The sequence below is a fragment of the Mangifera indica genome, chromosome 10 (genome assembly GCF_011075055.1).
Source record: "Mangifera indica cultivar Alphonso chromosome 10, CATAS_Mindica_2.1, whole genome shotgun sequence".
Classification (NCBI taxonomy): Eukaryota; Viridiplantae; Streptophyta; class Magnoliopsida; order Sapindales; family Anacardiaceae; genus Mangifera; species Mangifera indica.
In genome coordinates this window covers 5,181,858-5,195,864 of record NC_058146.1, presented here as the reverse complement: position 1 = coordinate 5,195,864, position 14,007 = coordinate 5,181,858, and the positions used below count along the sequence as shown (strand labels likewise).

At 33.3% G+C, this 14,007-nt stretch overlaps 3 protein-coding genes and 1 long non-coding RNA gene across 4 annotated transcripts; 2 read left to right on the top strand and 2 right to left on the bottom strand.

Moving 5' to 3' along the window:
• Positions 1-3,204: 3,204 nt before the first annotated feature.
• Positions 3,205-4,028, top strand: LOC123228255 (RING-H2 finger protein ATL66). Its single transcript, XM_044653601.1, has one exon. The coding sequence runs from the start codon at positions 3,370-3,372 to the stop codon at positions 3,847-3,849; it is 480 nt and encodes a 159-aa protein (XP_044509536.1). The 5' UTR covers positions 3,205-3,369; the 3' UTR covers positions 3,850-4,028.
• Positions 4,029-5,775: 1,747 nt separating this feature from the next.
• LOC123227329 lies at positions 5,776-6,485 on the top strand. The gene is made up of 2 exons (XR_006504460.1): positions 5,776-6,096; positions 6,221-6,485. It is a non-coding gene; the product is annotated as an uncharacterized LOC123227329 (long non-coding RNA).
• Positions 6,486-7,725: 1,240 nt separating this feature from the next.
• LOC123227200 (transcription factor MYB73-like) lies at positions 7,726-9,131 on the bottom strand. The gene has a single exon (XM_044651902.1). The coding sequence runs from the start codon at positions 8,797-8,799 to the stop codon at positions 8,029-8,031; it is 771 nt and encodes a 256-aa protein (XP_044507837.1). The 5' UTR covers positions 8,800-9,131; the 3' UTR covers positions 7,726-8,028.
• A 325-nt stretch (positions 9,132-9,456) lies between these two features.
• On the bottom strand, positions 9,457-10,467 carry LOC123227199 (transcription factor bHLH51). The gene is made up of 2 exons (XM_044651901.1): positions 10,027-10,467; positions 9,457-9,958 (listed from the first exon to the last, which is right to left on the bottom strand). Exons 1-2 carry the CDS (start codon positions 10,321-10,323, stop codon positions 9,479-9,481), a joined length of 777 nt encoding a protein of 258 aa, XP_044507836.1. The 5' UTR covers positions 10,324-10,467; the 3' UTR covers positions 9,457-9,478.
• Positions 10,468-14,007: the final 3,540 nt, after the last annotated feature.

The window sequence follows — 14,007 nt, the reverse complement described above, 5'->3', positions numbered from 1 at the left end:
GTACTGATTAATGTTTTAGTCTCTAATATGTCTTTAAACATATTCATATGAACATTATATACATAGTATGATTAGAGAACAGTACCCTCATGCACATAAAATTGTTTTTTTTTCCTCTTATCACGCCATTGAGTGAATAATTTCGTATAGCACAAAAAATTAGCTTTCTATTAGACATATATATGGGTTGGTTTCACAATGTTGGATGACATTTTTGGCATGAATTGGTGTGCATGTTTAGATTTCTTTAATCATCTGAAAAAATAAACCTCTCGCTGTCTCACTCTTTTTCCTTATCTGTTATGAGCATTCAGCTTGTGTTCTCCAAGATCGTTGGAATATATTGTATTTATAAGTATAAAGATTAAAACTCATATTACACAAAACCAATTAGTTTGTATTAAGATGCAATTACCACACTTATATACCATTAACTTATATTTATTTTATTATATGTGTGATTCTTTTTTTGTCTTCAACACCCTCTTTCAAGTGTAATCATTATAGGCTGTTAGACCCACCATTTGACTTAACTCATTTTGGACAGGTACGTTATCACTTATATCCAAAAACACTTTAGGTTGTTAGACCAGTTATTTGATTTTATACTCTGATACCATATTAAAAATATATTGAGCTTAAAACTAATGTTTAGTCTGCTAGAATGGCCATTTTGGTGTATTGATTTTGCGATTCATAAATTTTGTAACACATTTGGTTTTCCATTTTGAAATTGTAGAGCCTTTGGTGGTAGATCATGTATAACTTAAAATGAGTATCAATTTAAGTACTAATAATAATGTGTCATCATATAATTAAGTATTTCTATATCTTTAATTCAAAATCACTCAATTACATAGTAATACATTTATCATAAGTGTCCAATTTGATTTTCAATTTAAGTGCACATAGTAAATTTGATTGTTTATAAGATTGCACTAGGTTAGGTATCACAGGTTTCTTAATTTTATGTGTTAACAAGTTGAAACCAAGCAAGAGTTTAGTACTGGTTTTATTGAAACAAACCACTCGCAAGTTTCAGGATTAGGCTGATTTTATGGTTCATGTATATTTTGATCAGCTTTGTTCATCAAAATGACACATTTCCAACTGCAGATTTCACATGGTACCAAATTATATTATTGTGATCCTTTCTTCTGTTATATCTGCTGCTATATTTCTTTCCCTCGGCATTTAATAAAGCCAAAAAGATTGCATTATATTAGCTTAAAGTTTTATAATCGATATTCATATACGACAAACTTTGACATATCTAGTACAATAGTTATGTGTCCAATTACTATTTTCTAAGATTTACCTATCTAATGAAGTTCACTAGGGTTTTTGGCTATAAAAAAAAAACATTTTTATTATATTTTGCATGGTATATATATATTTTTTTATTGCTATTGTGCAATTGTGTCCTCCACCAAATGCATATATGGATGCTGCTAAGCTGGATTATTGTAGTATTAACTCCATAATTTCTCTGTGGATTCGCTCAGTAGGGGTGAGTTTTTCTTTACTGTCTTCTGAGGAATATGAATGTCCGGGTTAACTTTCCAATATTCATAGACTTAAATAGTTGAAGATGACAAATGTGAGGCTTGTCCTCTTACGGCAACGTATATAAAGAGATGAGGCTGAAATTATAGCTTTGCACACAGTTTCTGCAGTAGGTCCATTCTCCCACATGTTGTATACAAACGTTGTCAAATACATGAAGACATACACGTTTATCTCTTCATGCATCCGAATCTTTCAACAAATCGTGAACCCCACTTTTCATTTTCGTATATCATTCACAGATCAATCATTACAACATTCTGACATATGTATGTCAGGTTTTATATATATATATATATATATAAAACAAAGGACTTGGGAAATTCTGTTTGCAAAATGACTGTTACTTGGATAAATGACCATCTAATTAATACTACATGAATTTAACTTAGAATTTTTCTTAAGGTCTCTTATGTAGACAATGTTTTTGGTTCGATTACATTGTGTATCAACTGTTGTATAGGATAGGATGCGAAACAAGAAAGTTGTCTTGAACTGTATACACTAATGAAGAACAATAATTTTATATACAAATAATAATATATTATTATGTGATTGAATGTTATTTTATTTTTAATTTTTAATTATCTAATCATATAATGATACGTTATTTGTACATAAAATTTATATAAAAATTATGCACATAACACTTCTTGATGAAGAATCTTAATCCAAAATTTTATCAAATTTTCCTTGTAAATGGATTTCTTTTAGGGTGTAAGGTGACAAATAATGCTTTCATGATCTATATCCAATAAATACAATATTACCATACATTTTGTTAACATTTAAAATACGAAAAATAGAAAATCTCAAGTGGATAATTTTATTTTACTCCATCATGAAAAATATGAAAACAAAAATCATACTCATGTCCTGTACCACATTATCCATGAAATATTATTTAACCCTCTAGAATATAAAATAGCATAACACCCCTAATTTTCATATAACAAAGGCATAATTATATTTTAGTCTTATAGGCATAGATTAGCTCACTTTAACATGTGAAACCTTAAATCCTAAATAGTTCTAACGATTTAAACGCCTTTTTAAAAATCCTATGAATCATTATTAACAATAATGCATAGATCGCACAATATTATTTGACTAATTTATGCATCGGTCAACGTATAGAACAGTTGTACAAATTTATACAATGAATCGCATAAATTTGTGTGATATTATCCACCCATTTCAACTAGATGACAAGTGATTTTCGCATTAAGAAACTACCTAACAGGGAGAATGGGTGCAGTTGGACGTGCCTAAGAATAATTATCAAAAAGAGAAAATATATTTTTAGGAGACGTGTATGTAATGTTTTGAACTTTAAGAAAAACGATTGTTAATCTTAAAATATAGAAACTCTAGCGAAATTTATTTATTTTGAATAAAATTAATAAATAACGATTTTATTTTAATATTAATTATAAAATTTAATAAATAGGTAGGTATTTAAAATTTTAAAATTTACTGACAGAATTTTAGACATACACAAAACCTTGTGTGGGAAGAAGTTTTTTGGCCTAATTTTAATTAACCTTTTTGCTGTTTGAATTTGTATTTCTTTTTTAATTTTCCGCTATTCAGTTCAAATATAATGATTCACGCGCTCGATGTGCAACTAGACTTCCGTTTCCCTTACATAAAAATATCCAATGTCCAGTAGACCAACACAACGGTGGCCAAGCGCTATTAATACTGTGCATAACGACCGTCCACATTTCTTTTAGCAACTACCAACACACCTTCGCTGTCCAGCGCCATGCCGCCGCAGTTATAGCCACCGTTCAAATCTCAATGGCAACATCACAAGACTCACAGCCCTTTCACTGGCACAATACAGAGCGCGACGACCACAACTTCGAAATCCGAGGACGCACCCTCTTCTTCATCATCGTTTTATTGGCCGTCGTCTTTCTCATCAGTCTCCTCTTCCTCTACGCCCGCTGGCTCTGCAGTTTAACCCACCCCTCTCTCTCCGACGCGGTTCAACCCTTCTCCCAGGGCCTGGACCCCACCACAATCAACACGTTGCCGATAATCATGCACCGGCCGAAGTCAACGCCGGATATCAACCCGGCTGCAAATAAAGAGGAGGAGTGCTGTATATGTCTTGGCGAGTTTGAAGACGGGGATAAGCTAAAAGTTTTGCCAAAATGTCGACATTTTTATCACGGTGAGTGTGTTGACAGGTGGCTTAGTACTCGGTCGAGTTGTCCACTTTGTAGGAACTCTCTACGGGTTGACTCAGTTGTCCCTTCCATCATCTCACAGTAAACACAAACAAATTCAACAAAAACAAAAACAACACTGTCGACCCCTCTTGAGGCTATAGATTTTTTTTTTTTTCCAAATTATGTATTTTTAATTTGTATGGCTGCATAACACGTTGCTGATGATTCCCTTCTCACATATTTTTGTAGTTTTCTGAATACTAGTTATCTTTGTTATTACAATTTTATATAGGATTAATTGATCCAAATTACAATATCTACAAGGCAAAAAGACTTATTCCCACTAAGGGTTAACCTAAATCTAAACTTATATTTGTTAATTTTTGAAAATTTAAATACTTATTTTTTTTGTAAATTGTCAAAGTAAAATTATTATTCAACAAAAACATTTAAAAAACTGAAAATTTATTATATTTTTTTCTAAATTTAAAAATCTAAAAAATTTCCTCTATTTAAAATTTGAAAAATGAAGAATTCCCCTTAAAGTTTTTTTAGTAGAGCTTTTAGCTATTGGAGATAGCAATGACCTGCTCCTCTCCCTCTCTCAACTTCTCTACCACAGATGACCATCAATATCGATTGGAACGGATGGCTTGAGGACCAACATTTCCTAGAATCTTCTTTGACTCCTCTTCACAACGAAGATTGGTGCAAAATGATAGTCTTTGGCATCCTTCATCTTCAGGAAACACCGATTAGAGTCTAATCAGCGTTTCTCGAAGATGAAGGATGTTGAAGATCGGTGTTTTGCACCAATCTTCATCACGAAGAGGAGTCGACAAAGATTCTAGGAAACACAAAGATTCTAGGAAACATCAATCTTTAGTCCATCCATTCTAGCCAGTATTGGTGGTCGTCCATGACAGAGGAAGAAGGATAACTATTGGCTAAAGAAAGCTCGCAAGAGAAGATAAGTAAAAATAAAATCCTAAGGGGGAAATGATAAGTTTTCAAACTTTAGGTAGAGGAAATTATTAGTTTTTAAAATAAGGGAAGAAAATATGATAAATTTTTAGTTTTTTAAAATATTTTTATTAAATGATAATTTTATTTCTGATAAAAACAATAAAATTTAATAAACAGATAGATATTTGAGTTTCTAAAAATTAACAGGTATAAATATGAGTTTACACTAAACCTTAGATGAAAATAAGTCTTTTGGCCTATCTAAAAATAAATTTCACAAGCAAACAAATTTATATGTACAATTTCCTTTTGAGAATGGATTGGTGTATTTCTTTTCTTTTGGTGGAGGAAATGCTATGTCAGTGGCGCAGGCGAGTGAGGTTAGTGAGGTAAGTCGATCAGTAATGCGATGCTTATCTGGGAGTCATGGGGGACATCTGCACATGTGAAATATCTAATTCAAGCTTCTGCTATTGATATTTGCCCATGAGGAGTTGTATCCAACTTCTACCTAAATTTTCTTTGAAGCCTTTCGACAAAATGGGTGCTCATTGCTCGAACTTTTATCATATTTGTAAAGACTTTATTTGCATACACTGTTGCCGACAAGGGGCCTCGCTGGCTTCTTCAAAACCATATTTCAAAGGCTTTACAGACTTTCATTCTTCTCTTTCTCTGCATCTCTCTAAACCAGGGCTACAATCAAACAAAGTGGAGAGTAGTATTTGGTTGAAATTCTGACTCAATTGCACAAATAGAGAGCTCAAACTCAAACTAGTTGAATCAATAGGATCTCAGTTTGAGCTCAAGACTGAATCGATCGTATCAAATTCAATTTAAAATAATATTTTTAACCATTTTATTTATAAAAATTATATTTAAATTTGTATAATTTATATACTTATCGATTATTTTTATATTCAAAATATATAAAAAAATAATATTTTAAAAATGCAGATACAAGATTTGAATCTTTAGTAAACTTAATAATTTTTTACTTGAATTGAGATATAAACTCGTGATCTAATCAAACTAACTAATACCAACTCATACTTAAACTCAATTTAAAAATCAAACTCAAATTTAAACTCACCGAGTTCAATTGAGTCAAACTGCTGGGATTTATCATAATTCGATCATAAGTTTTGAAGGTTTAGCCCAATCTATAACTCATGGTAGGATTCTATGTTTTGAAGAAGGCCCAATTAGAAAACTGAGCTGGGCCCAATATTTTGATCTCCACAGAGTCCTAGGGTTTTTACATTATAAATAAGCTGCAAAGCCCTTTGCTTGCAATCGTTGTCCGTTATCAGCGCAGCCTTTACAGAGCAATTAGGGTTTTGGAGTGAACAGACGGTGGTAGCCTGTTACCATGAGAGCTAAGGTAAGCTCGGTGCATCTTTTGATATCTCGATATTTTGGGCTGGTTAACTCAATTAATCGAAACTTTGTTTGTCGTGTTCATAAACGAAGTCGTTTTGAGTCTTGTATTCGTTATTTGTTTTCAGTGGAAGAAGAAGCGCATGAGAAGGTTAAAGAGGAAGCGCCGAAAGATGAGACAGAGATCTAAGTAGTCTTCTCAATCGTGGCGTCGTTTGGCTGTTTTGTTGATTAAGTAGTGATATTGGTGTCTGATTTTATGTTTTGATCCATTTTGTTGGTATAATTAACTCAGAAATGAGATTATTTCTTACTTATTTGGCACTTTATTGCAATTGTTGCAATTATATCCATTCATAAACTATTTGCAAGTAGTCATGTTATTTGCCCTAATTACTCATCAAGTTTGGTTAATTGGTTAGAATTTTGATTTAACTGTGCTTCGGGAACCTTGTTTAAGCTGTTGGAAATAGGGATAAATGGGGATTTAGGTTTATCTCTTTGTATTGTTATGGATACAAGTAATGGGTAAGAAGAGATTGATGTTTTCTGATTTACTAGTATTTTAAGTAGAATATGGCTCATTCTGTAACTATTGTGAAGTTGGTGGGTAACGACCATAGATTTAATCTCTGAAGTTTCAGTAACTTCACCATGAATTATTAGAATGTGAGTACTTAATCTGTCTAGTTTTGTTCTCCAATTTAGAATGTGGGCGCTGCTTAAATTGTCTAGTTAATGAGTGTTTCTTGGTAAGTTTAGTTTATGTGACCATGAATACTTAATCGGTCTCCTTGTGTTGAATGTGAGCTCTACATAATTAGTCTAGTTCTATTTCCTCCTTTTAGAATGCTGAATGCATAATTCAGCTTTTATGGATTGCTGGCTTGCTGCCAGTGATGTTCAATTATTCGAATGAAATGGTGGATGGGGATCCATGGGGATTTAGGTTTACCTCTTTTTATTGTTATGGATATAAGCAATGGGAAAGAAGAGACTGATGCTTTCTGATTCATTAGTATTAAGTAGAATATGGCTTATTCTGTCAACTATTGTGAAGTTGGTGGGTAATGACCATAGATTTAATCTCTGATTTTTCAGTAACTTCACCATGAATTATTAGAATGTGATTACTTAATTTGTCTAGTTTTGTTCTCCAATTTAGAATGTGAGCGTTTCGTAGTAAGCTTAGTTTATGTGACTGTGAGTGCGTAATTAGTCGAATTTTTCTCTCATTGTCTAGAATGTGAGCGCTACATAACTAGTCTAGTTCTGTTCCCTCCTTTTAGATTGCTGGCTTGTGGCCTATGATTTTAAAATGTTCTAATGAATGGTGAGTGGTCTTTCACTAGCCGAATACTTAAACCTTTTATCAAAAAATATTATGTGTATTCATTTTAGATACATTAAACCTTTTATCAAACAATATTATGTGTATTCATTTTAGATGCACAATTGTATATACATTCATATGTGTTATCATATAATTGATTATTATTGAATTTTTAATTCTAAATCACTCAATTATATGATGATACATATAAGTATGTATATATTTGTGTATTCAAAATAGGAACATATAGTTTGATTGATCATTTATCAAGGATGCTACACTGAATATGAGGCATTGATTGTTGATAAACAAGTATTAATAGTTGTACCTGCACATAATGCATTTTAGGATGGTCACTTTATTCTTTGTAACAAAGATAAAAGAGAATTTTATACGTTCCCAAGTGCTTCAATTTGGGTAACTATGACAGATTTCCTCTCTTTACTAAAGGGGAAAGACGAATCTAAAAGCTAGACGGTACTAAAATCTCCATTAATTTTCGACTCCATATAATAACTAGAAAGTAATACTGAAAATTTGGTTGTCAAGAAAAGAGCAGTCCAAAGAAGCAACAGATGTGCAACCTAAAATTTCCAAGCGATTTTATGGATCTTTTAACATGGCTGGCTGGGATCCTTCAACCCGTAATCTATCAATGTAACTCCTCACTTCTTCAGCTATCATATGCTGGATGATGCTCAGCAAACAAGACGACTCTTCCTCCTCCACATACTTGTTTACATTGTTCACCACTTCTTCACCGCCCTCCTTGTTAATTTCTTCCACTTTTTCTCCGCCAGCTCCCAACACCACACTCTCCCCCGGTGGCGACAATTTTAACAACGTTTCCGGCCCCACATCGTCATAATCATAAGGCTCCTTGGAAACAGTCACACATTGTTTCTTCGCCACCCCCGAGTCAGAATCTGATGCCACCGAATTCTCCACACTCGCCCCACGCTTCATCACCGAGTTTGACTCCGACGAAAACTCACTCAGCCTCTTCCGACGCAGAGTCGAGTTCCAGTGATTCTTAATTGCATTGTCCGTTCGACCTGGCAACAAGCGCGAGATGGTAGCCCACTTATTGCCATGTACACGATGTGCTCGGATAATGATGGAGTCCTCCGCGGGTGTAAACGGACGATGCTGCACCATGGGACTCAGCTGATTGCACCACCGTAACCGACAAGATTTCCCCGAACGTCCAGGTATCCCTGAGCTTATCAGGGACCAGTTCCGGGGACCGTGATGCTCGACCAGCTTGATCAAATTTGCGTCTTCTTGTGGACTCCAAGAGCCCTTAATGCGATTGTTTTTGTTCGACTTGTTCATGGAAGTAGAAGTAGAGTTCATCATGAAGTCCATTGACATGAAAAACAAAAAAGAAAAAAGAAACAAAAATGGCAAAGAAACGAAAGAAGAAATGAATGAATGAGGTTAAATTTTATCTGTTTTTTCTTAATTTATGTTGGCTTGTAAATAAGAAGATGGAGTTTAACCGTTTCAAAGGGGCTGTTGGTGTGAACCGTAAAACCGCTGCGTTGAGATAACGACTTTGCGCGTTTGTTTCTGTTTCATTAATTTTAATTTTTTGGTTAATTTCATGGACCTCCTGACGTTTCGTGTTCTTCCAAAATAGCCCTCATGGAGTCAATGTTAATTGGGGAGGTTAATGAGAATTCTCAAAATAAGGGGGTATGAAAATTTAACTCTTTATTTCCCGTTGAAAGTAACTTACGTGGTGTGTATAACTGATTGAGGAATAACGGAAATTTTATTTTGTTGAATGAACGGCTCAGATTTGCGCGCTCCGAAACTAGGGCAGTTAGGTTCTTATCTTATCGGATAAAAATAAATTTAAAAAATAAATAAAGAAAAAGGAAAACGGTGACGTTTAAGGAGATGGAAGTGTAACGGGCAAATGTCAAACAACTATACTCGGAGGTTGAGGGAAGAGTTGACGGATCGTAACGGCATTTATTGCCGTTAAATATGATTAGCCCCTGATTACTGATATTAATCCATTAATTAACTATATAATAGAACGTATTTATTCAGAGAAATGACAAGGCGAAAACAGCCTCTGCCTTTTGCTTCTAATCCGAAAACTAGAAGCCATGGATGTTGAAGACAATCTGCTTAAAACTAAGTGAAGTGAGTGTTTTAAAGTGTTTAAAGGAACACTTTGTTGATCGCTTCCTTTGTTGCGAAGTACCAATATGCTTTTGATTCTTCCCCCTACAGTGGCTATATCAGCTCTTATGGTGGAGAGGCCGAGGCCCTTGAGGACTCTGATGAGTTCTCTGAAGAGTTCCGGTTGATCATCACAGCACACAGAAGCCTTGATTATGTTGTTGCCTTTCTTGAGATTATTAATGTTGGTAGGGTTTGCAGATTGTGCAACATCACATTCAACTGTAACTTCATCTACTTCTGTTGGTATTGTGAATGCCTTGCTGACTTCCATTGCTTTTAGCTTCAGATCTTTCACATGCTCTATCACACTCCCCAGTAGAGCCGCTTTGTCCATCTGCACACATTCAGATTCTTAGATTAAACATAAATTTTCTCGGCTCAGAGTCCATAGATATAAATTACCTTATCAGATTTGGGAATTAGCTTTCTAAGAGTTGCAAGCTGCGCATTGATCCGGTCCCGGCGTCTCTTTTCGGCTTGACTGTGGCTCTTGGAAGCGGTTGTTGATCGATCTTCTGGAATTGGATTGGACCATGGTGGAAATTCATGAAGCTGAGTTGAGTTAGAGGTTGAGAATTGTGGAGGAACTTCATGCAACTGCTGCCATGGGGCTACAAAGGAAGATTCATTGTTGAGTGCAAAGCTGAAGTTAGCCAAATTGGAGGCATCAGACCAACAACAATTGTAACTGTTTTCCATCTTCAACAAAGAAAGAAAGAAAGTTGCAAAATCTGAGGGCAGCTACATCAATTCTCAGCTTTTATCTGGCATCTTGAGGAGCTACTGTTTTTGCACAATAATATGTGATCTTCATGTTTTGATCGTGATTGGTGTGATATCTAGTAACTTTTAATTGGTCAAAAAGAAATTGGTTTTGGCTCTATCCGGCGCTCAACAAGTAGTCTTATTTTGGTAACTTCTTAATGGTGTAAACAAAATGTGTTGAATATTAAAATTTGTACGACAAAGGTTTGAATTTGAAACCCTATCACGTTTATAAAATACTTAATTTATTTAATATAATAATTATAAGTTTAATTATGATGTTTGGATTTATCAAAGAAAATAAAAAACTTCCGAATGAAGACTGAGCTGAAAAGTACTAAAACTTCAGAATGAATATAGAGCTGGAAAGTACTTGTAGATTAAAGTGATTAGAAAGAAAGAAGATAAAAGGGAACACTTAATAGAGAAAGCATTAATTCTGTAAACCAATGTTCAGATTTCAATTATACTACGATTAATTCCCGTTAGATTTTTCATTCAAGTTTCTGATATGGTTGCAGTAAAAATATGATTGCATTTGAGCAATGGTATGCTGGAGTTGGCAACGGAAGGGGTTAAGGCTGAATACATTAATTCTTGTCTTTGTTCTTACAGTAGAAACTTTTCTCCCTCCTCGTTGAGTCTTCAATATGAGGATGATAATCTCTATTTTCTCTCTAAGAATCTTTTTATTAAAAAAATAATAAAATATTTATTAAGTGTCATAACATTTTTATAATAATATGTAAAGGAATGAGCGAACTAAAAAGAGAATGAATCGAAGATATATTTATTTTCATTCCCATATGATCTTTAACTATACAAATTTTAACCATTCTCGTTTCCATCTTTACCAAAAAATCTTCTCTTCATTTTAAGAAAGGCAAACCAAAGGTCCGGTTTCATTGAACGAATTTTCATGCTTTTCTTGTCCACTTACTTTTGCTCGTGCTTATGGTAAGTCTTCAGGTATTCTACACAAGCAAAAAAGAAGGCTTCAATTACAATAAACAGTTTACTTCTGAGTAGGGCCCTGGTCGCACTCAAACATTGATAAAGAACTTTAAAGATTGGCACAACCTTTTATCAACCACTCACTGACCAAGTCCTCCCTCAGGATCCAAAGCCAATCAATAATAATTCGTCTTTTATCTCCTTCTCTACCCCATTGCTTGAAAAGATTGGCAAGATTTGTACAGTCGGCAGGTGCCCACAATGAGCATGTGACTTAAACACGGTGTTTCTGAACAATTTAAAGGCCCTCCGTACTGGGTAATTGATGTAATTTTTTGAAGGCTCATGTCACAGGCAAAACTACAATAACTTGCTTATTAACTACTGGCCACAGGAAAACTACCCACTACCCAAAGCGGCCCCAAGTTTTTTGAGTTTCATGTGTGCACTGTAGGACTGATCAAAATGTAGTGAATTATTGAGCAGAAGGTTCAAAAGCAGATGGAATTCATGAATAGAATCCCCAAAGAAATGCAGCAACAGCCCTTAATTTTCTCATTTGATAACAAAAATGTGAATCATTGTTGCCATGTTGGGATCTTTAACAGATGCACTCCTAAGGGTAAATTGATTGATAAAAGAAAATACTCCATATATATAGGTTCAAGTCTTATTTATTAACATATTATAATCAAATTTTTGATTTACGTTATTTAAAGATACATGTAAATAGCATTTCTCTATTAGAAAATGTCGGTTCTGAATTTAAAAAATCCTCTTTACTAGTTTCAGTGGCAAGATGATCCCAATCGAGGAGGAAGTGAAGTGAATTGGACTTGGTGCAGCAGGTCTAAACTAATTGAAGATGTTAGACACATGCTGGTATTTCAAAAGCAATTTTAATAGTGAACCGCAGTTGTAAATAGTCAAAAGATTATAGCAGTCACCAATGTATATCTAAACAAAAAATATATATATGTTGTGATCTGAAGTCTCACATCGCTCCCGTACTGCCTATTAAGCTTGCATATAAGCAGGAGTTTGAAACCTTTAACTCGAACGACGTGTTTTAAAGCCGTGAGGGTCTGAAGCCTAAAACGGACAATATCGATCGAGCTATTTATAACAATATATATATATATATATATATATATATATATATATATATATATATATATATATATATATATATTATTTATTATTTGGGGTAAGGGTAAAAATATCATTTAACTAAAAATATTATTAAAAACACATGTCTCCCCCTTAGTTTAATAATTTAACTATTTTTTCTTGTTTAAAGTTTGAAAATTGATTATTTCTGTCGAACTTTACTGTCTCCAATCGCATTCTCTCTCCCTCTTGACTTCTCTCTTTCCCTCTCTAGATGTCTTCGTCTTCTACAAAAATGATAAGAGAGGATGATAAAAAAGATCAGGAGAGAGAGAAAAGTTAGAAGAGAAAGAAAATGCCAATAACTAAAAAAGAGATAGTTGTGAGAGAGGTGTAAAAAAACCTAAAAAAGAAATAGTCATTTTTCAAATATTAAATAAGGGAAACATTTAAATTTTTAAATTAAGACGAAAAAATATGATAAATTTTTAATTTTTTTAATATTTTAACTAAATGATATTTTTATCCAACGAATTTTAACAAAATATTATATATTTAAATTTTTTAAATTTAACAGATAAAATTTTATTATTTTAATAAACCTTAGGTGAGAAGAGACATGACGGTGGTCGGGCTGGTCTATAGCAGACATGAAGGTGGCCGGCTGGGCTCATCGGCGCTTATGATAACAAACTAACCAATTAATTTTAATAAAAAAATAATTGTTGATATTACAGTTATTAATTAATTTTTTAAATAATTACAAAAATGGTAATGGAGCTTGTGTCTATCTCCGATCAGACCATTTGGCATCTCTAGGTGAGAATAAGTCGTACGGCCTTTGCAAAATAATATATGCCAACAAAATAGCTTTTTATTGTGGCTCTTGGAATATTCACGGTCAGAAACAAATAGTAGGACCACATAAAATATATATATATATATATATATACACACAAATGCTAGGACTACTTCAGATCAAATTAGAGAAATATAAAATATTCCATAAATGCAATGTCTTTGTTTCAATTTGATGCAAGTCAAGTCCCACGACCTTCAATATTCTTTATGTGAAAGGTTGAAAAATCATAAAAAATTAGGACAACTATTTCCCATTTGTTTTTTTTGTTTATAGGACATTTGTTTTTTAATGGGAAATTTTATTTAAATTGATTTTTTATTTTTATAAGAGTGAATCAATTATATTAAATAAGACAAATTTTAAATTTAATAAATTAGATAAATTAAAAATTTAATTTTAATAAATTATCAAAAAAACTTGTTTTTACACATAAAAGATAAATGTTTACTCTTAAATCATCGTATCGTATTAGTAAATTTTCATAAATTTCAGGTTAAAACATGAAATAGGTAGAAATTAAAGTATTGATGTGATAAGTATAATTACTTGTATACCATTGTAAATTAATGTAAATTATAGTTGTCATAACTTAAAACCCTTTTCTTCTTCCTTTCAGCCTCATCTTCTGCCAAAGCCCCGCGACCATGACACCCCACCACCATTGCCAACAACTCCAACCACCCACATATTAC

Bases quoted from the DNA above. Each gene is read 5' to 3' on its own strand.
- LOC123227199 (XM_044651901.1), bottom strand. From the start codon at position 10,323: ATGGAAAACAGTTACAATTGTTGTTGGTCTGATGCCTCCAATTTGGCT. The intron at 9,959-10,026 runs GTAATTTATATC...GAATGTGTGCAG, and splicing joins TAATTCCCAAATCTGATAAG to ATGGACAAAGCGGCTCTACT.
- LOC123228255 (XM_044653601.1), top strand. From the start codon at position 3,370: ATGGCAACATCACAAGACTCACAGCCCTTTCACTGGCACAATACAGAG.
- LOC123227200 (XM_044651902.1), bottom strand. From the start codon at position 8,799: ATGTCAATGGACTTCATGATGAACTCTACTTCTACTTCCATGAACAAG.